Consider the following 22,819-nt stretch of genomic DNA (forward strand, 5'->3'; position numbering starts at 1 on the left):
TGAAAAAATTGCTCTCCCAAAATCTTTCGCGTTCAAAGATGGTTTTGTCCAGAATTTTTGGGTACGGTGGATGCTACAACCTGCTTTGTCGAGACCTTGGAAAAAGTCTCACTGTCTATATCGTGAGGATAATCAAATCTGTGAACATTGTTTACAGATTGTTTTCGAGGAGCATCACCGCCGTCGTAGGGAGCGTGCGAGCGACGCTCCTCGAGAGAGCGGCCCGATAGGAAGCGTGTGGTCAACGTGGTTTCCGACCGCGGCGCTGCCCGCTTTGTTGTCAACCGCGGAGCTCGTGTCTCTCCAGAAAGGGCAGTGGCCTTATCTCGGGGTGGCCGCCTTCCCGACGACAACATGTGGTTGAGGAAACGCGGCCTCGGCGCCGATGACCGTGGCCGACAGCGGACCATGTAAACAGTGCGCGCGTGGCGGCGGCACTGCATGTGGCGGACTCGGCGTCCAGTTCCGCTCACTGCCGGCGCGTACGCACGTTGGGGGTCCTTTGGCACGAGAGCGGCATCAACTGCTTGGTGAGTCGGTTTGGGTCGCAGCTAGGGGAATGAGTAAGAGAGACTGTAAAGAACATCCTCTTTTCCTCCAGTGAAATGTACCACGGGTGAGCCAAGCGACGTAACGGAAGCAGAGAAAATGTACAAGGACGCCAAAAATTTGTACGTAAACATTCGGGCTTAGATTTGTCAATAAATTAGGCATCGCCCTTCCCTCTCCTAGCCGCGCGCCTGTCAGAGCGACTGCTTCTGACAGATCCCAGTACCGGAGCGCATATTTCGTGAACTGTGTGCGAGGCAAAAACAGAGGAACTTAATGAGGTTAATTAGAAGGGTGTATTGGCTAGCTACCTTACACTGAGGTAGCGAACCCAATTTGTGAAAAAAAAAAGACTGTGTAGATGGCTTTTTTTGTTGTTGTTGGCGCATGACTGCACTCACGTGGACCCCAGAGTGTGTTTATCCCTTTAACGATCAGAAACACTGCATCCCTGCATAAATATTAATTCTACCGATGCTCTACAAACCTAGTAAATCGGTTTTAAAGAGAAATATAAATGTTAGCGGAAGCCGGCTCAACTAACTTTTTACCGCGCTTAGTGAAAAGAAACATACACCAACTTAAGCCGATATAAGTGATCCAGATAAATCGGAAATTTTTTTGAGCCCTATAGGTCGCAGATCACTTAGGGGCAGTTCATTTCGCGTAGCACGCTGCTCATTAAACGCATTCCGCATGTGCAGCGGCAGTGATAATTAGGCCCGGGCCTTTGCAACCCGCACTTGCGTGACCTCCGTCCGCAGTTCCCGTAAGCTCCGGTAGTGTGCTCTTCGCTTTGCACTTGTGTAGGGCGGTCCTTGTTTGCTTTGTCCAGATATGCCACGACGTAGGCCGCGAGAAGGGAAGCTCTGAGACAAAGGAAAGTGACTGCAGCAGTGGTGATTCACCTTTTTGGGACTGAGTCAGTATAGTATGGATGGAATCCCTTTAAGAACTCCGTTGGTAAATTGTTCAAAAACCTTTTTATTTCCGGGCTACTGTACCGTATTGCTTTTCACTTCAAAATTATATATTTAATCCTGCATCTTTGAAATCTGCAGACGAGTATAAAATGAACAAAGCGAACGCATAGTATCAATGGAGGCTTGAACGTCATCAAAAACGGCAGCGAATTACTGATCATTCGTGGGGCCTGTCGGCACGATGCCCACAATGAGTTCTCGACCTCTCTGTTTTGGTGGTGAACTATATGCGAAAATAGTCTAGTGCGATGCCAGCCGACAGTAAAGCGCAAAATGAGTAAAAGGCGCTAAGAATGGCTTACATTTTTTTTCCTTGTCAAACCACGTTATCTTTGCGTCTAAACAAGGCGACATGAAATCAGATTCACAATAAGACAGGCATATTTGTAGCAACAGATATAGGCAGGCAAGTGACTGGTAGAAAAATAAGCGTTCTGTCTGAGTTAAGATAGTTACCATTCCTTATGTCCATGCGACCAGATGCTAATCATGGACCTTAACCTTAAAGATGGCCTTTCATCTGAGTGGAACAGATGGCATACCGGCGCGTTAAGGTCTTGTTTTTCCGGCTACAAAAAAAAAAATCTCTTGTCACCCCACGTGTCTACTTATTCAATGCTCTTGTGCTGTAGTTAGAGATAATCGCAGTTTAGTCCCTGAGATATATCATTTAGGCTATGTGATGCTGGCTGCTGGCTATGTGATGATGGGGGGAATCGCCGACATGTTCAACGTGAGGTCTAATCTCGCCTTGATGCTTAACACGACAACCATCAGAGGTGCAGTGGCGTTGAGTATACTGCTCGGCAAGGCCACCTCTGGATTTTGCTGCCACGCACATGTTATGCTCTCTTAAGGAGCTGACCAGTTATTCATCATATTCAGAGCGTGTGCGTAGTAGCATCTCACACACATCTTTTATGCACTAGGTAAACTTTGTCGCATGATACTATGAACATGCTCTACTGATTAGACTGATGACACACATTCTTGGATCATTACTGGGATTAGAAAGGAAGAGAGGCATGGCTGAATTGGGCGTGCACGCCATCTGTCCTACTAAGTGAAAAAAAATTCCTTTCTTAGGGAATGCCTTCTGCTTCGTGTAAGGTAAATGTAATTGTGCACTGCACGCAGTTCACAACGGCTTTTGCATCAGATCACATGCCTCTGTTGTTTTGCTTAGAAGCAATTGTTCAGTACTGCCGTGCACATTGCTTAAAAGGCAACGTCAGCATACGCAGAGAATACAGAAATGACATTAATAAGGCTGGGAAAATTAGCCGCAGGCTTGATTGTTCAGCTGCCCAACAAGCACAATCTGTCTGCCGTGCCCCCGTCGCATTTGCCCGGAGTGAAGGGGGTATAGACAATAGATTAGGAGCGACAAGCTTGGGAAAATTGCGCGCATCATAGACAGAGAGAGAAATAATGAAGAAAAAGTAAACGGTAGCTACGAGATGCAACATTGTATCGGGTGCACGGAAACAGAAGCTGTATGAAGCTATAAAAAAGTGGTCGCTCAGATTGATTGACGGGTGACGACGTGCCATGTGGGTGCGGTGAGTCGGCAGCAGGGAGATGACATTCAGGAACGGTTCTTCTGAAGCTGGTATATTTTGCAGTGGGTTGTGTCCTAATCACTAGGCTGGTCAGATTGAAGGAAAAGATTATCTCTTTCTTTGGTTCTTGGATATAATTTATGCATAATATTTTAAATGCTGAAGACGGACCCGTAGTGGAAGACCCCGATTAATTTTGACGGCATGGCTGGTTTAACGCGCACTTCATCGCCCAGAACACGGTCTCTGCATTTCTACTGCATATTAATGCGATCATAGCGGGGATATGATCCTGCGTTACTGGACTCGGCAGCATTTCAAGTATATAAATGAAGCCGCAGCTACACGGACAGTAAGCAGAAGATAACGACGGTGTACAAAAAAAGACCAAGTCCAGGATGTTAACCTGTGAAACAAGGCGCTACACTGACACCCATAAAGACAAAGAATGACAAGCACAGGCGGCCTAACAGAGCCAAAAGAAGACAAAGGAACGAATTATCATTTTTGCAGCCTCTTTAATTTTACCGTCCCGGAGCTGCAAGAAGTGATTGCAGTTGTGCAGTGAGGGTGTTTTCTGGCTCAAAGTTGAATCTTTGGCTGGTTGGTGATATACACCGTGCGGCAAACAATGCAGCACATGGTTGGGGCTTGAGGAAAACCTTGCGCAAAATCGTCTGCGTGTTTCTGCAAGCTACTCGAGCAAACTGCCTGAAACTTGTGGTGCCGTCACTTAAGATCCCGCGGGAAAGAGGGTAGAAGATAGAGAAAAATGCTTTGTTACGGTGAAATTAATACCTCATGTGTAATCTGCCGCAAGGGGACAAGTTCCATCTGTTTAATCGCCGAGATCAGCCACGAAGACGGAGATGAAGTTGCTCGATTGGATGATAGAACACATGTGGACGCCCGGCTAGAAGACATTGTTTTTTTAGCTCGTCAGCGGTTGTCCCGTCTTGACCATGTCCGGGCTTACTGTACAACAAATGTGACGTCACTGCTTCTCGCACCGCTGCGTACCACCTATGCGCCAACGTCATGGTACAACGCCCTCACTGTGAACTGAAGGCCACCCTGGGTACCCGGTTGCTAATCATATTTGCTCGTTGTTGTCTGATTCGCGAAATTCTGGTGGTCCACTGAGGCTTGATATCCACCGTCTGCTTTGCACAAGCTGAATGCCGACGAGCCGCACAGCGCCTTATCTTAACACCGAGCGGGCGAGACCGGACACTCCTTTCCCGCCATCAGGAGAAAGAAGTAATAAAAGAAAAAAACGACAAGGAAATGCATGAAAGCATAACATGCCGCCAGCTCTCTTATCGTGGCGGCAGCGTGGAAGGTCTTCTGTTTCCGCGCCAAAGAGCTAAAAATAGGCATGCATTTTATCCGCCGGCTCCCGCTTGGACTGTGTTTAGTCTGCAGTATCTGATAACGCAATAAATAATAAATATGTGCCCTATTTATGCAACCTGAGGAAAGAATTCAAACAGGCCCAATATCCTTCATTAAGGAATGAACGAGGCGCGGCTTCCTACAAGTTCCTCGTGCCCACAGTTGTGATGAGGAACATTGCTGAGCGGGCAAGACAAAGAAAACTCCCTAGCTGGTCGAGACTACGCAACACGTTGAGATAAGCCCGGTTAACATCAATGGGGTTTTTTTTTAAAGCGGCAAGTATCTTTAAGAAGCTTGTTTTCCTCTCAATAAATACCCAAAGGATTATGCGATGCGTGCTGAACACTATGTATGAAAGGGGCGAATTAGTTTTTGAGAGCACACGACAGGAATACAAATGATTATGTGCCTCCTGAACGTAAGAAAAAAGAAAACAAACTTGGAGCATTGAAACATGGCAGTTAGCACGAAGTACCAAATAGCTGTAATCGCTGTTCCACAAGGGGTTTCAGAATGCGTACTATATTACACGCAAAACGCACACAACAGCAAAGGAGGGCCAAGTGATACTGTTCAAAAAAGTGGCAATTTATGAGAATATTTTGTACATCACTCTACGAAGATACATTTGACACAGCCAGAGAAAATTATTCTCAGAATTTTTATGTAAATAATACATTGTATAATGTGAGAAATATTGCGGGAAAGCAATTCGGCGCGTCACACAGAGGCATCCATAGCTAAGGAATTGAAATAAACTTTTCACACTGATAAAATGAAACAGGAAAGGATATTTTTATGCTGCCTACCAAGGTGCATTTAATGGTAGGCTCCTTCCATGTTACTACCGCTAACTGCGCGAGTTACCGGAGTGGTAGCCTAGTAGTGGTTCACCATCATCCTCGCATGCGGGAGGTGCGGGGTTCGATCCCCAGTGCCGCCGGGTACCCACCGGTGACACTGTGGGTACAGGCTTCCTCTGGCCTGGTGCTGGGCTTATTCAGGGTAAAATGCTTGGGAAATGGGTCTTTGACTTCACCTCGAACAAACGAAAATAACTCCTGCCATGGTGCTCTTTGGCTGCAGATGCCCTTGAAGCGTAAACATCCATCAACAGCTGTGCGGGTTTACCGCCGGGGTGTTTGTAAAGTCCGTTGTACTGACGTCGTGAGGACTATAGCCGTAATTCAGTGGCGCTGGCGAGCTGTTGGGGTGGCGTGTTGGGTGGGGTTGCAGGTTCGATGCGCGACTTTTGCAGCCGGGTTATGGCGTAAGCAGAATGAGAAAGCACAGTATTTAGATTCGGTAAGCAACTCGATACAATTAAAACTTGCTTATGTCTGTCATACTCTCCTGTTAGTATTTGACGCGACAACAAATTTAGGTCGCCCGACTTTGGACTCTTTTGTGCTGCTGTTCTCCAAAGAGTGCCTGACAGCGGAAGATATATATGGTGAAAACAACTTCTAAATGTATTGGAGGACCACTCCCCCCCCCCTCCTCCAACACCTCCCGCTCCCGAGAGAGCGCTAACTGATGAACAAAAGGGCAGAACGCATACTTGCGACAAATGACACTAATGAGTAGGCCTCTGAAGAGCTTCATGAAGTGCGCCTTGCCGAATGCCCGGCGTCATATGCTGCCACTTGACTCGTACGGTACAGTATTAGCGAGGGGGCTCAGGTATTCCCGGGCAAACAGACGAACAAAAGAGCTACCCGGGAGCAATGAATGGCAGCTTGAACTGAATAGAAGCATGAGAAAAGGAAACGCTTTAAAGCGCAAGTGAAAAAAGTTGAAAAGAGGAAGCTGGATAGCCATGCGTGATCACGTGTGCAACTTTTATTAGTACTTCCTTGTTTTTTTATTTTTATTGCAATAGCATTGTGCAGAGACAGGTAGTTTTCTCTCGTGAAGTGCGCTTTCGGGGGGTAGCCAATAGCGAAACATTAGTGACAAAAAAGATATTTATTCTTAGGCTCAAAGTAGCAGAGCAAGGTGCCGGGTACAAGAATGCTACTGCGGCGGAGAACTTGATGATGATGGTGATAAAATGTTTTGCCGAGAATGGAGAGGGTATAAAAAGTATAAAAGTATAAAAAGCTAGAAGTATAAAAAAATAATCACAGTCAATCTATTCCTCCACAACAGATGTGGGCATTAAATTCATTCGAAAAAAGGTGTAGCGCCTTCTCGGATGGTTCATAATAACTATTGCGTCAATGAGATAAAATCGAAGAAAAATTCTGTCCGCCCAACCGCTTGCTTGTTCGAGCTCAATTTTCGAACAGAGGTGGCATTTAGCGGATAGTTTTGTGTAATGCTCTGTTTGATCAGGTACTTTCCTGCATCAGTGAGTATTAATCGAAAGTGCGCATTGTAAGCGGCGATGCCGGCACCGAAAAAAAAACGGCTGCATAAGGGTCGTGCTGGTAGCGCCAGCTGCTGTCGGCGGCAGAATGACAAAAGCAAACGAATGCGAGAACCGAAATGAAGAGTGCTACAAAACCATTTAGGGGGTGAGAGGTAGCGCTGTAGGTACAGCTACTTGTGAAGCCATGGATTTCGGTTAATTCTTACTGATTCAGAGAAGTGCCAGGCCCTAATTCAATATGAAACAAAACTTACCCCCAGACTCGACCTATGTGACAAATTTTGAGACCCAGCAAGGGAGGTGTTAACCCGAGACAATTTGTTTTTGATTTTCTCTTGGTGACGTAACTCAGTAGATGGTGGTGGCCTCACTAGACTCTTGGAGCCTCCACCAGCAGCAACTTTACTTTTCTTGGCTGTTCGTACCGAGCGAGAGCTTGGTCAACGTTCGCAGCTTTTGGTGTGTGCAGGACCGCGTGACCCTAGCGCCGGCTTCCAAAGTACAGGCTTTCGCAAACATTCACGGAGCTGAACTAACGAATGAAATATGATCCATACTATATCCTAAGCACACCCCGAATATATCCTAAGCAGAACACGGGATGCTGCTAGTTATGCACATGGAGCGAGAGGTTGGTGCGTTGAACGAGTGGTCTAAGGCAGCAGGAAGCGAAGCTCATCTGTATGCACCTCCACCGGTTAACATCTGCTCGGGCCTGGAGATTTCTTTATATTGAATGCCGTTTGAACGAAAAGTTTCGAAAAATTTCGGATAAGTTCGCCACAGTGCTTTGCCTGTGGTTCTCTCATGTTCGCCTTCAGCTACGGACGAAGTTCGCCTTAATTTGATCAGAATCGGAATGAAAAGCATTTCATGCTTAATATATGGTTACTATTGAACCCAAGCCATAGGAGAGCGATCAGGGCTGGGAAATGGCGTGTACTCAGTTGCTTGCGAGAACATACTGTAGTACTCTATATAATGAACGCAGTACAAGGAACTCAAAGGGAATAAGCCCAGCATTTGATTTCAAGAGCTGCAGGAGCAAACACGCACCGATGGCTAAGTGCAATGCGGCGGGGACTGCGGCGGTTCCCACCGTCCGGTGGTGTTGACAAGGGCGGCGAGCCTTTCGGGCTGGGCTGTCGGGGGAGGGCCCCGGTGAGTCATCGAACCCTGAACGCTTCATGGGCCCCGAGAGGGCGCTGCCGCCTACCACCACCGAGTCCCGTTCCTCTCCCGTTCAGTATCCACTAGTCTCACCAAACGCTCTGTTGACGAACAAATGACGGGCGGTGGTTGTGGTGATGGTTTTATCCAAGGAAAAACAAAACAAAGGGGAAAGGTACGCCGGCAACGGAAGCGGCTGTCTCTTAAGCGCCTGATCTGCAGCGACGGATATAAATTGGACAGGGAAAGAGATAGGTAGGTGAAACGAAAATATACAGGGTAGAAAGAAAGCATAGGATCTACAGCTGTATTCGGAGATTAAAAATAACATTAACATTTTCAGAAACAAAACAAAATGATAACTGCACGCGCAAGCGTGTCCACGACCTCGTTGTACCACACGGAGCGCGAACATACTGTGAGGTTCAAAACACACCCAACAACTTAGTTCTAATTGGAGCTGCAAACAAACAAAATTTTACTTGCCGCTAGTTGACCGTTTGCTCCTTCGATATACGTTTTATCAGCGGAAAGACATCTGCTGTGAAGTGTGAGACAATGCTTGTCACGTTTTTCTCTCCTACAGCTAATAGTTTGGAGTTGGTGTTTCGGCGGGAAGGTTTGCTGCTCTTTTTAAGTGCATGCTTGCGTCTTGTGACCACCAAATGATAGCGCCAAGCTTTGGTCTAAATGCAGCGTCGAGGCTACAGCGGAGACACATGCAAGGTGGACGCACTTTCTACAGGGTGGGAAGGTTGATGCGGCTTGTTGCTTGAGATAGCGTTCGGTGTGGCAATTAGGGAGAGGAAATGATAAAAGCACGTACACGTGCGTGCATATCAGTCACCACGTGAGCTATACATGTCACACGCCAAGGTATAGTGGTTATAAATACTGCTACTAAGAGAAGATAAACATATTCGAGGAGGAGGCGATTGCTGTGTGAGGGCAAGTGCAGTCAGGCGGGAATGAAACGCGAACAGAGCATGTCAAGAAAACAACATATTTTACCTGCCTACTTTCAGCTGAAGTGTACAACTAGCCTGATTCATGTGTCTGGGTAAAGGGCCTACTGAAATGCATAATCGAAAATAGATTGTAAAGGAATATCTCGCTGCAAAGCAGAAATGTATGACATATGCGTGTTCGCGTTTCATTCCGACCTGACTGTACGTTGCTCACACGCAGAATCCGCAGCGGCAACAGACAAATGGGTGAATGTTACCGAGCGAGTTTTGTGTTCTGCGCTAAATTTTAGCCTGTGAATCATAACGACAAGGATGATGACGCTTGTTGCTACAGAGTTTTTCAGGTCTGAAACAGCCGTAGTGGTTACAGCTACACGACAGTAGGCCGTAAGAAATGAGACAAAAATACCCCAACCTATACCATACGGATCCCACTTCGCAGGCATTACTCGTGCGATTGTTTTACGCCAGTTTAGACGTGTAACATCCGGTCGCATAGCGAAGCTTTTGCTTTAAAAAAAATACGGTATTAAATTTGAAAGCGTGTTTGGCGTGACACACCTTTAAAATTTCGATCACATTGCCGATGAAAAGCAATGGTATGCATACTCGGCATGAAATGCTGGTAATGCGTGCACATTTTGCGTTGTTTCTTTGCCGCAGAAATGGCGTTGACTTAAAAGCATGACACCAGAAAAAGCCCCTCTGGAGCCAGGCAGCAATTTTGGCTCATGTATGAAAATGTGCTGTTGGCTAGTGCGGAGGACGGGCCAGTTCTGGCATAGGTCGTTACTCAGGTGGTGCTCAGCTAAGGGAAACGGATGCATGGGTTATGAAACCAGGTTTGGTAGGAGCATCGGCATTAAATAGAGAGCTTGCGCGGTTTACAACACAGTGCTTTGTTGCGCCAAACGAAAAAATCCAAAGATACCTCAAAGACCGCTCAAAGGGTCGACCGAACTAGCCGAGAAACACGCAGCTCAGAAGGCGGAGACTATCAGCGCTCACCTGCGATTCAAGTTTGAATTGAAGAAGAGAAAAATCGCGTACGTGATTGCCATGAATGGAGTGAAAGGCGCGAAGATTAAAGGAGACGGCGCTTTGATTTAGGAAGGTGCAATAGCGCAGACACAAACGAAAACTGTTGGTGAGACGAATCGTGTGAAACGCCAGCAAAGTACGGCCAAAGCAACGTAACTACTTATCGACGGGGATAATGAAAGCAAGGCGCGCACGGATGTCGAGATACGTGCGTCTCAGATTTCTCTCCCCGTCCGCTGACCCCGTAGTTTCGGGTGTTTAAAAACTAGACGGCGCCAGTTACAGAGCCAGCCCCACAGACGCCTCCTTGACGAGGCCGGCGCTCTTCGTCACACCATGTTTACCATTGCGCAGCCACGCATCTTGAATCTCCCGGAGGTTGCAGTGAGCTTCGAATACACAAAGAGTGAGCTAGGGTATTTGAACCGTGCTTGAACGGAGCATACTGAAAAGAACTTAGTTTGAGAAGTTATAGGGCCATCTTACTCGCATCGTTGTTTCTTTTGAATACAAATCAGTATCGCCTTTTTTTGCTGTCTTTTGTAGGCGTTTCTCTCAAGCCTCTCATCCTGTTAAGTGCGGACAAGTTTCGTAACACATACTCACAAAACTTCTCTTTGTGTGACTGGCCTTGGTAAGGCTTCTGATAAATCACTTAGGCGAACAAGAAGAAAGCCCAGTCAAGATGCGGACGAGAGAAACAAATCCCTTGGCGCTCTAACGGAAAAGCTGATGTTGAACTCCACGATAAGCTCGTGGACTGTGGTAGAAGCTGCCATGGGGAATACGTCAGCCTCTGCAAGGCGTCAAGTAGTTTGTTCCGGCCTGCGAATTAGAATGCTTTTCGGGGAATCATAAATTAATCTGTCTACATTTTCCGTGCCATAATGTTGCGCATCTTTCATTATCCAGTAGAGCGTCATGCTTTGGCGTGACTAAGGGCCAACCGACACCAAACTGCATGGAATTCGGGTGGCCTTCGCTTCGGTTTTACGGTGCCACGAACTGGAGAAAAAGCAAGGCTTGCAAGCGAAATGAAAGCAGTGACCAAATTCGGTTAGCGAGTCATTGTTAATGGAGACAAACGTGCAAAGGGAGGGATGGAAACACTGAATAAACGCCACGAGCGATGCTTTCCACCTGCAGGAGCAGTGAGAATCGGCAGCCCGATCTCCTTAACGCAGCAGGCCATTATCGATGGTGATCGTGAATGCTGAATTCTGCGTTGCTCACTGCCTCCTTTAAAATGCTTCTCTTCTGTTAGTAAACCACTGGCTTGTTGGCGCCGAAATCTTACATATAAATGTCATTTGCTGAGATGTTGGATGGGGTACTTGGCTATTGCGGTCGGAATGAACCGAAAGTATGCATCGTATGCAGCGGTGAGAGAATAAAAAACACTTAGGCTGCCGTAAGCGTGGCTTGAACCTAGTTATAAGAGCGGAAGCTCTGTAAAGGATGGTTAGAATCGCGCCTGCGGCGAAGAGTTGACGCGCTCGGACAGGCGCGCGCTTCGTCCATGGCGACAGTGCGACCAGCGCCGGCGAAACAGCGGTTAAAGCCCCGCTAGTCACGTGGTATCCCAGCGGCGAGGCTCCGCACAGGCGCAGCTGCGACGCCTCTCCGTAGCGGTCGCGTCCAGTGACGTCACAGGACACACCACCGCTCCGCCGGCTCGAGCAGTAGAGCTTTCACTCTAAAGTAGAAGTTCCTGGGACCGCTTTTTAGCAGCCTCATATCTCGCCCTGAAGAACATAGGACGATCAATGTACGTTTTGTGTTTTCTGTCGTCATTTTATAAGCGACAAAAAGATGATCCTGCGGCGCTAGTTGTTTGCTGGTTCGGCATGGCTGCATTTCTTGTAGACTTCTATTCATTCTGAGTGAAATGAGCACGTAGCACATCTAGACGCAATATTGAACAAAGCCCACAATCAGTTGTTTATTACTAGAAAAAAATCGTTCTAAAAGAAATGGTTTCGCCCTGAGAAGAATTCTAGGTAGGACAGGGTTAGAGCACTGCACGGGCCTCAGTCTGAGGCCCAAGCCCGGCCCGGGCCCGAGACCTGAAGCCCGAGCCCGGCCCAATCCCCGCGGCTTCAAGCCCGGGGCCGACCCAGGCCCGCTAAGTTATCACTCTAGCGGGCCCGGCCCGGCCCGTGAATCCCGGAGTGAAGCCCAGCCCGGGCCCGGCCCGGCTCGTTTCACAGTAACGCTTGAGGTATACTTCTCACTCTGAGCAAGTAGACTGCTACTAGACCGATAAGAAACTGGCCGACAAAGGTTCTGAAACCACAGTTTGGCTTGCAGAAAGTTGGTTCTTTTTAACCCAGAAGAAAATGATTAAGAATAGTGCTCGCCAGGCCCGTCTTTTGGACAGTGATCTCGTGTAGGTTCGCAGAGATGAACTCGGAAGTTCCGAGAGCCAAATAAAGAGAGCTGCATACGCAAGTAATAGACTAATTTTCATTCCCCCATGATTTTAATCAGTTATATTTTGCCGCCCGGAAGTATAAACATAAAAGCTGCCTAGCAAGCAGTGGGATAACATTTTTTTAGTGAACGCGGTCTCACCGGTTGAATTTTGCTCTTACTGGTGGAGCGGAAGATAACGCGCGAACCACGTGATAACTTAAAGGGCAAAACACTTGTCATGGCAACGAGGCTGAAGAAGCGAGGAGGGATAGATGTGGTTATGAGATGAGATTTACAAACTCTCGCGAGCTTTTGCGGCTATTTCATTTACGAGACGTTCCGGACGGCTCATCAAAAAGAAAACCAAACGCGCTTTAGTTTGTGAATTTTCTCACATGAGAAAAATATAGCTATAAAATAAAAGCTGTTTTTGGGGCTTAAGCACCCAAGGGGAGTCAGGCTGTGAGAGACACGGAAGTAGAGGGCTCCGGATCATTTTGACCACCTGGGTTTCTTAAACGAGCAATGATACTGCAAAGTACACGGCTGGCATGCTTGCCGCCGAAACAGAAATGCGGCCGCCGAGGCTAGCAGCAAACCCTGGTTCCCCAACTCAGTAATCAAGCGCCTTGACCACTAAGCCACAGCGGCGAGGAAATAAGGAAATAAATAAGTCAATGAGTAAGGCTTAGTTTTTTTTTTCTCAGCGCGTACTATAACCCATAGTTCATCCGTGTCGCTGCTCCAATGCCGCAGTTGTGTACTTCACTCTGCAAAAGTGAATGAATAGTCGGACACCAGCCGTTTCTGTACGGACCCACGCCCGACTCGGGTTCGCAGCTTTAAGCCCGAGCCCGGCCCGGGCCCGCAACTTCAGGCACGGGCCCGGCCCAGGCCCGGCAAAACAGATCATGTCCCGGCCCGGCCCGGCCCGGGCTTTCGGGCCGGCCCAAGCCCGTGCAGTGCACTAGACATGATTCTAGGATGCAGTAGTCTGTAGTTTGCCTGGACCGAAACTGGTCTAATACTAGGCACATGACCGTTCAATCGGAACTCGCCATCTCCGGAACAACGACACTCTTTTATTGCTAAAGCGGGAGCAGGGGACTTTTTAAAGCTCCGAACAGAGCGCCACAAGGTTTCGTTCGCCGATTTTGCGGCAGGCAGCGCCCTCTGTTTTCCGGCGAGGTAAGTGTCTCGATCGAGCACACGCGAGGCCCACGGAGGGCCCCATTCACGTCGGCTTACGCTTTCCGTTCTTGCAGATGGCAACTTTACCCCGTCGCCCCTGGGTACCGCAGCCTACGATTATGATGATGGCAACGATGGTGCTACTGATGGGGGCAACCACTGTGGCCGCCGACTCCTCAGGGAGTGGAAACGGTGCCCTGCGCCTCTGCGGTCCCGAGCTCACTGCATTCATGGAGTATCTGTGCAATGGTGTCATCTACGACCCCAACGAGTCCAGTGCGTCCAAAAGAGCTCTGCTAGGTAGGTCACAAAATGGAATTTTAAACAGAGCGCAACCAGTGGTGAGGTGCTTCGTATAATAGATAACCGTGACCTTCCACTGCTCATGCGTAGATAGCCCTTAGGATGCCAGATGGCGCCACGTTGCCGCCAACAGCGCGCCCGCCTGCTGCCTTGGTACAGATCAGAGCATGCGTAATGGCGCGGCACGGTAAGCGGTAAGCGGTACGCACTAAGCTAAAAGTATCTATTGCTCCGGGTTGTTCGGGGTAAGCTAGGCTAGCCGAAATGCGCAAAGAGAGTGCATCGGCAACGTCAGCAATATCAGCAACCAGCTTGAGGCTAGGGAAGGAATAATGTCCTTGCCATGAAAATCAAAGCACCCGTGCGTCGCTGGTTTCCCCTAATAAATGCTATCACGGTAAAAAAACTGTTAGATGGGTCCATTGAGTGACCACGCCTTGAGGTAAAAGCGCAAATAGGAGACTCCGCGAAAAGCAGATACTCCAAGAACGAACAATTAAAAGCAACAGGCCGTAGCAACAAGGGGCTTTCATCTGGGCGCAAAACATAGACAAAAATTTATCTAAATGTTCTCGCTTAAACTGCACCTGTTCAGCTTTGCTGACCAGTCCGAGCTTGGAAGCAACCCTGTCAAGATTCATGCTATGCCCAAGAAGCACAGGCAATCGGCTCAGTATCAGAAATGTATTGGCAAATACCGGCCCTACAAGGAGCCATTGCTAAGCCATCCATTTCCAATATTACTTGTTATTTCCATTTCCGACTGCTTGTGCTGCTTGGGACGAAGGACAGATCAAGCCAGTCAATAGTTGCAGAAGGTAACCCTGGCCCTCCTTGGGAGCGTAAGCGCCAGAATTGATTGGCAATGGTTTTTCTATGACTTCATATCTTCGGTAGCAACAATTAGCTGACATGAATCCTCCCTTGTGTCTCAACGGCGCAGGCCAGCGCTTCTTCCCTCTCGTGGCGCCATCCTCGGAGCACTCTGGCGGAGACAAGTCAGCGGCTACCGCTCTGAGCTTCGTGCGACCGGAGACGGCCAGCCAGCTGCTGGGAAAGCGCAACCGTCAGCAGACCACAATCGTGCACGAGTGTTGCTACAAGCCGTGCTCCTTGGCCGAGGCGCAGAGCTACTGCGCTTCGTAGGAAGCAGAGTGGCGGCGAGGAAGAGGCGGCCACGTGAACCGTGGACTCGCAGGGCGAAAGAGCTCCGTGCTTTGAAGAGATACGGAACGGAATGTGGGACGCCGGTGAAGAGCTTGTTTTCGCGAAGGGCGACATAAAAAGAAGCCTATAAATGAGGCCGACAATGTCTTGATATGTGGCTTCTTGACAGCTTGGTACTGGCGGTGTCCATGCCACTGGTGACCCCCAGTGAAACTTTCCATATGCTGGCTCCCATAATCCCGATGTTTTCCATATCACTGACATGTAATTCCAAGGCTGTACGAAATATTTACGGGCTATACAGATCACGCATTCGGCAATGCCACGCCAACTCCGTATAGTATGATGCACACCAAATGTGATTTAAGTAGAAACGACACAGAAAATGTATGGAAACTATACCAGAAAACTTAATGAAAACGCATGGATTTGCGTATATATAAGAGTCCAAATCCTGCATTGCTTTATGCGCCGTTTACACGAATCGTTCGATTGGGCGAACACAATTCTTAAACACGTGGAATCGTGTGATAGCTTCGCAGGTGCGGCTTTTTAATTTAGACGTTTAGTGGTGTTGTCGGCATCTACTGCTGGATCCGGCCACTCTTTTCTTTAATGTAATGATTTATGGCTTAGGGTTTAACGTTCCAAATCGACTCAGACCATGAGGGACACCTCAGTGAAGGGCTTCGGAAATTTCGACTGCCTGGGGTTCTTTAACGTGAACTGACATCGCACAGTACACGGGCCTCGAAGGCCATAACTACTGAGCAACCGCGGCAGTTTCTTTAATATATTGACTCGACAGTAAAAAGAGATATAGACACAAGGAAACGTTACCACGACGACGAAAGAAGAGATATGGCTCCAATCAGTGATTGGAGAAACCAAGCCTTGATGTCCGATCTGTACGGCGAAAAAAAGCGGCAACTTCTGACAAACAGGGACATGCTTACTATATGAAACTGTAACCACACTTCACTGCACTCATTGAAAACATAGACAAAAGATATATTCAAGACCAGTTTATCCTAAGAGAATACATATACAGATACCCAGAGCACACTTATATTATGCGTTGCGGGTTATATGGGAACACATAGTCATGAAAATGAATCAACAAATGAACCCGCGGGAAAAAACTCCATATTCAAAATTTCCGGGACCTACGGGAAGTCTATCTAATGCCCGTATTGCGCGCTGTTGCAAAGCAGTTGTTGCCCTAGACTACAGGTGTTCCTCTGGAACAGTGAGCGTCGGTACAATGCCATCAGAATGTAAATGGCTCTCTGCATCTAGGTTTCTTGTGAGAGTGAAAGAGTAGGGGCTCAATTTTTCTTTTTTGGGCTCGGCGCCGGAACACGCCACACTGCCAGCTTCATTCAGAGTCGTTTGGTCTTGAGGGAATGAGAGGTCAGCCGAAAGCAACTGAAAGAGAAATAGTGCACAAACCTTATGAGGCAGTGGAAACCTCGGTCAAGGAATGAATTAGTACCACTGCTGGTGTTACGGATGTCACACCGTTACGGATGAAGTGTGTGCAGATGTCTTAGAAAGATGTAACGATTTCCTTCGCAGGGCGTGTGGGAATTCTTGTAAATGCTGACTGGAAGGTAGCACTCTGGGAATACCATTTTTTACATCAACGACGGTCACTTCGGCGGATAAGACGTGCGCATCGAAAAAAATAGCCACCCGGTTGCTACTGCTTAACACCAGATGCAGAGACATCTGTTTTGCGACAGTGATTGCACAGCTCACCCGCCACGTAGTGGCGGCATCGGTTTGCGGCGGCACAAACGCCGCAAAGATTAATTTCGGTCACTCCACACACTGAGGAGAAGGGAAAGACCAGCCAGGGGGACGTTTATTTGTTTGATGTCCTTTACAGCAACCTGGGCTACGCCAGCCACCAAAAGCGTGTCCGGCCCATTGCCTCCCCTTTTTGTCCTGGTGCTGGTAACAGCTTGGTTACCCCTTGGCTTATTTTGCATAGATTTCGCGACGCCCTATGCAAGATGAGTGAGTTTCGAAGCTTCCAGCAAAGAAAGGGCGGGGGGGGGAGGTTGTTTTCGGGGCGGGGCGGGGAAGAGGTCTGTTTATCTGCGGATGACCTACGCCGTCAAAACATGGTAAGACGTATGAACAGCTAATACTAGAAAATTAGATGGAGTGTGGCCCTCAGCGTGCCTTTCAGTGACCCGACGTTTTGGCACCGGTGGGAGCAGCACAAGCGACAGGTCAAGCTCACAACACGGTGCCACGTATTGCAGAGCAATCATGGCCTCCTCTTCCTGCAACCTGGTCCCTGTGGTGGTGTGCGCCCTGCTGCTGCTGTGCGCCGCCACGCCAGCCTCTTCGTCTTCGATGGAGAAGCGGTCCCGTTTCTGCGGCTCGGTCCTGGTGGAGACGCTGGACGCCCTGTGCGGCGGCGAGATCTTCGATCCCACGCAAAAGAGGATGTCCAGCCGCCCAACACTGCCCATCCGTGAGTATCCGGCGATGCCAGGTGGTGTTGCTTAAGGACCTAGTTTCATCGAGCAAAAACATTTCAACCGCTTTCCCTTTTGGAGCGACGAGCGATCAGCTCTGGCTGCTTCGCGAAATAGTTAAAAGAATGGTGATGTACCCTTAACTGTCACTTGGACTGAACTCCTTACCCCTGCCACACCAGCGAACTGTATGAGCAGGGACAAATGCACGTAGTAGTATTCTGTCAATGATTGACCACAGTCGTGGCTTTGGGGAAGTACACACAGCAGCATGTTTTGGGTTGGCTGCCTGGTTCGAATTCGGTTGCCTATGTTTGGCTTCGCCAAAAAGTCCATACCAATGTGGAGTGGCTCTGCTCCCGGGATGGAAGCTGGTAAAGCGACAGCGTTAAGGATTCTATTCAGCGGCAACGTTGGCGTCGGCATGTGTAGAAAAGCAGGTGGCCCACGTGCCACCTCGGTCACGTGACCATTTGACATCATCACTGCCTGCTGTGCAAGTGGCAACCTGCCCAAAGTGTTGGCCCGGAAGCTTTTAAAACGATAGTGTTAAGGATCCTGGTCAGCAGCAACGTTGGCTTCGGCGTGTGGAAAAAGCAGGAGGCTCACCTGCCATCTCGGTCACGTGACTATCTGACATCACCACTGCCTGGCCTGCCGTGGAAAATGGCAACCTGCTCGTCGTACTGTGAGCAAACTGCTCACAATGGCAGATGGCAGTAGAATAAATGATTGTTCGCGAGAGGTTGCTCCGGAAGGGCAGCATCGGTCTCAGAAGCCCCACGGGTATCTGTGTTTGAAACAGCTACCTTCCGGGGCTGTGGCGCGTAGCTCAACCACGTCGCAATGAGTGGTTTCAGGGCCCCCCACGATCTATGAATGTAGAACAGAGAATGACCAATTCTGCATAAATAGCTATGTAGGCGGAACCAAGGTTACAGAGACAGATTACGTACGCCGGGGGTTAACGGCCATGTGTCAGTGAAAGAAAGAACAGTATCCTGCATACGAAGAGGATCCCAGGCCGCTGAAGGTAGCCATTAACGCCACCATGCCATACCCTTAAGGCGGAGCTTTAATGTCGCCTAAATTGTTTCTGTGCACCTGCATATTTGTTAACCATTTGGCTGTGAAAAGGGGCATGCGTACGAGATGACGGCGACCACGGCGATAACGTCGAGGAGCTGGGGGAATCAGGCTGACGCAGCTAGCGCTGTAAAAATATTAACCGGTCGTTTATACTTGTTGAAGTGCGAATTTCAGCACCTGGAGTGATGCGAAATGCTGATGCCGCTGGAAGTGTTTAGTAACTTTGGGTAGCCTACTGCGCTTGTCGCCACACTCGAATTAGTGCCAAGACTGAGCTCTAGTGAATGCTTTGCCAAGAAGAGTAGGGGTATATTGTGGTACGTGGACGTTACCGACCATGACATGGGGCTTTTGGCTAGCGTGCCAGGTACAGCTGTCAGTGTAAAATACAAGCGGCCCTTGCCGTGTTTTTCCGCGACAAATGTGCGCGAGATTATGGCGCCACAGTCCTGAAGGTAGGCGGAACCCACTGGCTTCAGGTTCCACGGGAAGTTGTTTCTCGAAGACAAGGACAGAGCAGCAGAGCGCAAGAAGCGTGAGCCGTAGTTTCACTGACGCCAACGGGACAGATATTTCTTATATAAAGCCGGTAACCCTGAAAAGCAGGCCATGACATGACGCCAATATCAGGAACCTTCACAGAGTAGAAAGAGAAGTAAAGTTGCCGGGTTCAATGGAGGTATACGAGGGGGTACCCAAAAGAAACCGGACTTATTTTTGTTTCAACTTATTTGGTCACATTTTAAGCACAAACCTTCAATTTCCTTCAAAGTATTCCCCACTTGCAATGATACGCTTATCGAATCTTTCATTCCATTTTTCAAAACATTGTTTAAATTCATCTTTTGTGATGCTTCACAGTGCCTCCGTCGTTTTTTTCTTCACCTCTGCAACATCAGCGAAACGCTTTCCATTCACCTATTTTTTTCATTCTAGGAAACAAAGAAAGTAGCACGGGGCAAGGTCGGGAGAGTATGAGGGTTGAGGAATAGGGGCCATGCCATTTTTGGTCCAAAATTGTCGTAGAGACAGCGCTGTGTGAGCAGGGGCATTGCCATGATGGAGAAAACAGTCACCCGACCGCCACAAATCTGGCCGCTTCCACCGCATACTGTTGCCCAATCTTTTCAAAACATCCAAGTAGAAAGCCTGGCTAACTGCATGACTCTGCGGAACAAATTCTCAATGGACGACTCCTCTCACGTCGTCGAAAAAACAAATCAGCATTGTTTTGAGGTTTGGTTTCACCTGACGAGCTTTCTTGAGGCGAGGTGAATTTGAAGTTTTCCATTGGCATGATTGTTGCTTTGATTCAGGATTCGATTCAGGAACACTTGAGTTGTCCCTATAGCATCGTCCTTGTACGTCTTTCTTAATATTTCAAGAGTTTCCATTCAACTTTTTCCGAGCAAAAATCAGAATTTCTCCGGCGCACGCTGTTCACGAAAATCAGCCATTGCAAAAACGACATTCACACAAAACAGTCGTCACTCTAAAACTCTGCCTAAACTAGCCTGACCTCCTTCAACGACGGCACTCGGCTTACTGACTCTGGAATGTTCGTTCTATGCGCTCCTAGTGGCAAAACGCGGTACCACAGAAGCATTGCCGACCAAAAAATTTATTCCGGTTTCTTTTGGGTACCCCCTCGTATGCTGATTTGTTACCCTGCACTGAAGAAAAGGGATGGAGTAAGGTATTACCTCAGTTAAGGATGGGGACCCTGCTGAAAAAAAGTTCTATGATGCAATAACCTGATAGAGGCTTCATCATAGAATATTGCTACGACGAAGAGGAAGTGGAAGCTGAAGTGGCCTCCCGCGTGAAAGGGTCGAACGAAGAAGAGGAGGTTGAAGAGCCTTCCTGTTCGCGTTGGTGCTTTCTGCTGCTCGCCGCTAGCAACTATTCACCTACCGCTTGTAAATAAATGTAAAGAGTATTTCCCCGTAACATCCTTGGTGGAGGTGCGTAACAATATCATACAATTTGTTTGATATATCATACAACTTGTATGATATTCTATGACTTCTCTATGATGACTGTATGATTTTACACAAATGTATGACATTTGTATGATAAGTTGTTATGATTTGTATGATAAGTCCATGATATTTGTATGACAAACTTTATGAGTTTATTGAATCATACAACTTTTTTCAGCAGGGGAGTGTATGGCAGAGTCATAGTTCATCGCCCAGACACGGCGCTCTTAAGCAATGGAATAAGGCGGGAGAGGCTTTACGAGCGGAGTATCGTTGCAGCCATCGTCGTTAGCCGGTGGAGATGAAGGCAGTGTAGGTATACGATACAGTGGAGTCAGATGCGGACCAGGTCAGGCCAGGGAAGGGTGTGATTGAAAACTTACCCGGCATAGTTCAGTGGAATTGTGTGACGGCCACATGGCGGACAAAACCGAAGGCCAGGCTCGTAGCATCACCCAAGCACCCGTTTTTCGCAGTGCCTCCTTGGGTGTCCCTCCTGGACGGCGGCAGTCCCAAAGTTGGCTTCCTGGATGCCAAGACGGCGCTGCAGCTACTTCGGCCATCCGCCCACTTTGGTCGCCAGACGCGCGGCATCGTCGAGGAATGCTGCCACAAGGGCTGCTCCCTCTCCCAGCTCTACTCCTACTGCGGCCTGGTCAAGTCCGCTGGTGATGAGTGAAGGGTGCATAAACAGAGAGCCATCCTTCCGAGGTCTCCCGAATCTCACTGCGTTTCCCGTGTGACGCCGGGTTGCATAGCACACGTGCGATGCTATCGTGCACCGCACCTCGCCGCTAATGCGGCAATCACGACTGAAAAGCATCGTAACGACGGCTAGGACGTGTGAACCTTTTCTGAGAAACGCAGCCTTTTGCGTTCCGAAGAGCATCGAAATTTGTACTTCTTCAACGCAAGTTGTCATGCTAGGTGATATTTCCTTCCTAAGTATTAATTCGGCGTGATAATTGTATATTAGGCCTCAACACTATGTGAATTTTTTTCTTTGTGCCATTATCGCGGGTATTCCTTTTGTATCAGATTCATTATTAAAGTCTGCCAAGTTACTCTGAAAAGGCACTGGCTGTGTTGTCACTAAGTAAGTACAAATACCTTAGGCTACCCACCGAGGGTAAGATTACTGTGTATCAAAGCGGCCAGTGTCTATTTCCGTAGTGAGTCCCAACATAAGCACTGAGCAATTTAAGCGATTAGTTACTTATTGTGATAATGATGGCTTTTCCTATTGAACTGGCTTAGGTCAAAGAAGGGCCAATACATTTAATGTAAATTTTTATATCTTTAACACTGGACACCGTAGATGGCTAGGTGTGCATTTATAACGGCGGATCGCAAAAAAATAACGGTACTTAGAAAGCCATTGAAAAAAGGGAGTGACATCAAGCAGTGGTTAGCGAACCCTAACAAAACACCGAAAAAGGAAAGCATTTCTCGTATTCAAAAACAGCGAGGTTGCACGCGATAGTAATGAATATCGAATACAAAACATCAATGTTGAATGAAACACGAAACAATGATTGTTCAAAAGAAACGCATTCTCTATAGGAAACACTGTAAGGATTTCAAAAGCGGCGTTAGGGGAACCTAGAAAGAAAAAATCAAATTCCGGTTCCGCACAAAATTAGAAATCATGCTTGCTGCCAGCAAGTGTTTTGATGATACTGGGTAGAATGCGTTACAACAAATGCAGCAGTTGAAGATGTTACTGCTGGCGTTATTTTTTTGGTGCAGATTTAGTGAAATAATGGTAAAGTAGAGCCGGTACCCGCTGCACCATAGCACTGTTCAATAGACGTCGTTTACATAGAAGACGAACAGCCTTTCCCAGAAACACACCTAGTACTTCTCGATGAGTGCCGTCTCCTGAATCGCCTGCTTTGGCACTTTTTCAAATGGAAAGGAAGGTAACCGGCGTTAATTTCTACAATACCCGTTTTAAAAAAAATTCACGGACGCGACAAGCCTAGAAGAATTCTTCGACTCTAGTGAAACGGGAGAAGGCTGCTGTACTTGGGGAAAAACTGCATGTTGACAAAATTGCAATTATTCTGTAACGAGGGCTGTTCGTAGCATCTCGCAATCTTTAGGTGACAGATTGACTTCTGGGTTTTTTTTAT

At 48.0% G+C, this 22,819-nt stretch overlaps 2 protein-coding genes across 2 annotated transcripts; both read left to right on the forward strand.

The window, feature by feature from the left end:
- Positions 1–412: 412 nt before the first annotated feature.
- On the forward strand, positions 413–21,654 carry LOC149328287 (insulin-like). Its single transcript, XM_089559702.1, has 3 exons — positions 413–530; positions 17,395–17,609; positions 21,161–21,654. The coding sequence occupies exons 2-3, from the start codon at positions 17,402–17,404 to the stop codon at positions 21,361–21,363; spliced, it is 411 nt and encodes a 136-aa protein (XP_089415828.1). The 5' UTR covers positions 413–530; positions 17,395–17,401; the 3' UTR covers positions 21,364–21,654.
- LOC149328288 (uncharacterized) lies at positions 434–15,255 on the forward strand. Its single transcript, XM_089559701.1, has 3 exons — positions 434–530; positions 13,726–13,951; positions 14,898–15,255. Exons 2-3 carry the CDS (start codon positions 13,726–13,728, stop codon positions 15,098–15,100), a joined length of 429 nt encoding a protein of 142 aa, XP_089415827.1. The 5' UTR covers positions 434–530; the 3' UTR covers positions 15,101–15,255.
- Positions 21,655–22,819: the final 1,165 nt, after the last annotated feature.

The sequence above is a fragment of the Amblyomma mixtum genome, chromosome 9 (genome assembly GCF_055824585.1).
Source record: "Amblyomma mixtum isolate Tamu chromosome 9, ASM5582458v1, whole genome shotgun sequence".
Lineage (NCBI taxonomy): Eukaryota > Metazoa > Arthropoda > Arachnida > Ixodida > Ixodidae > Amblyomma > Amblyomma mixtum.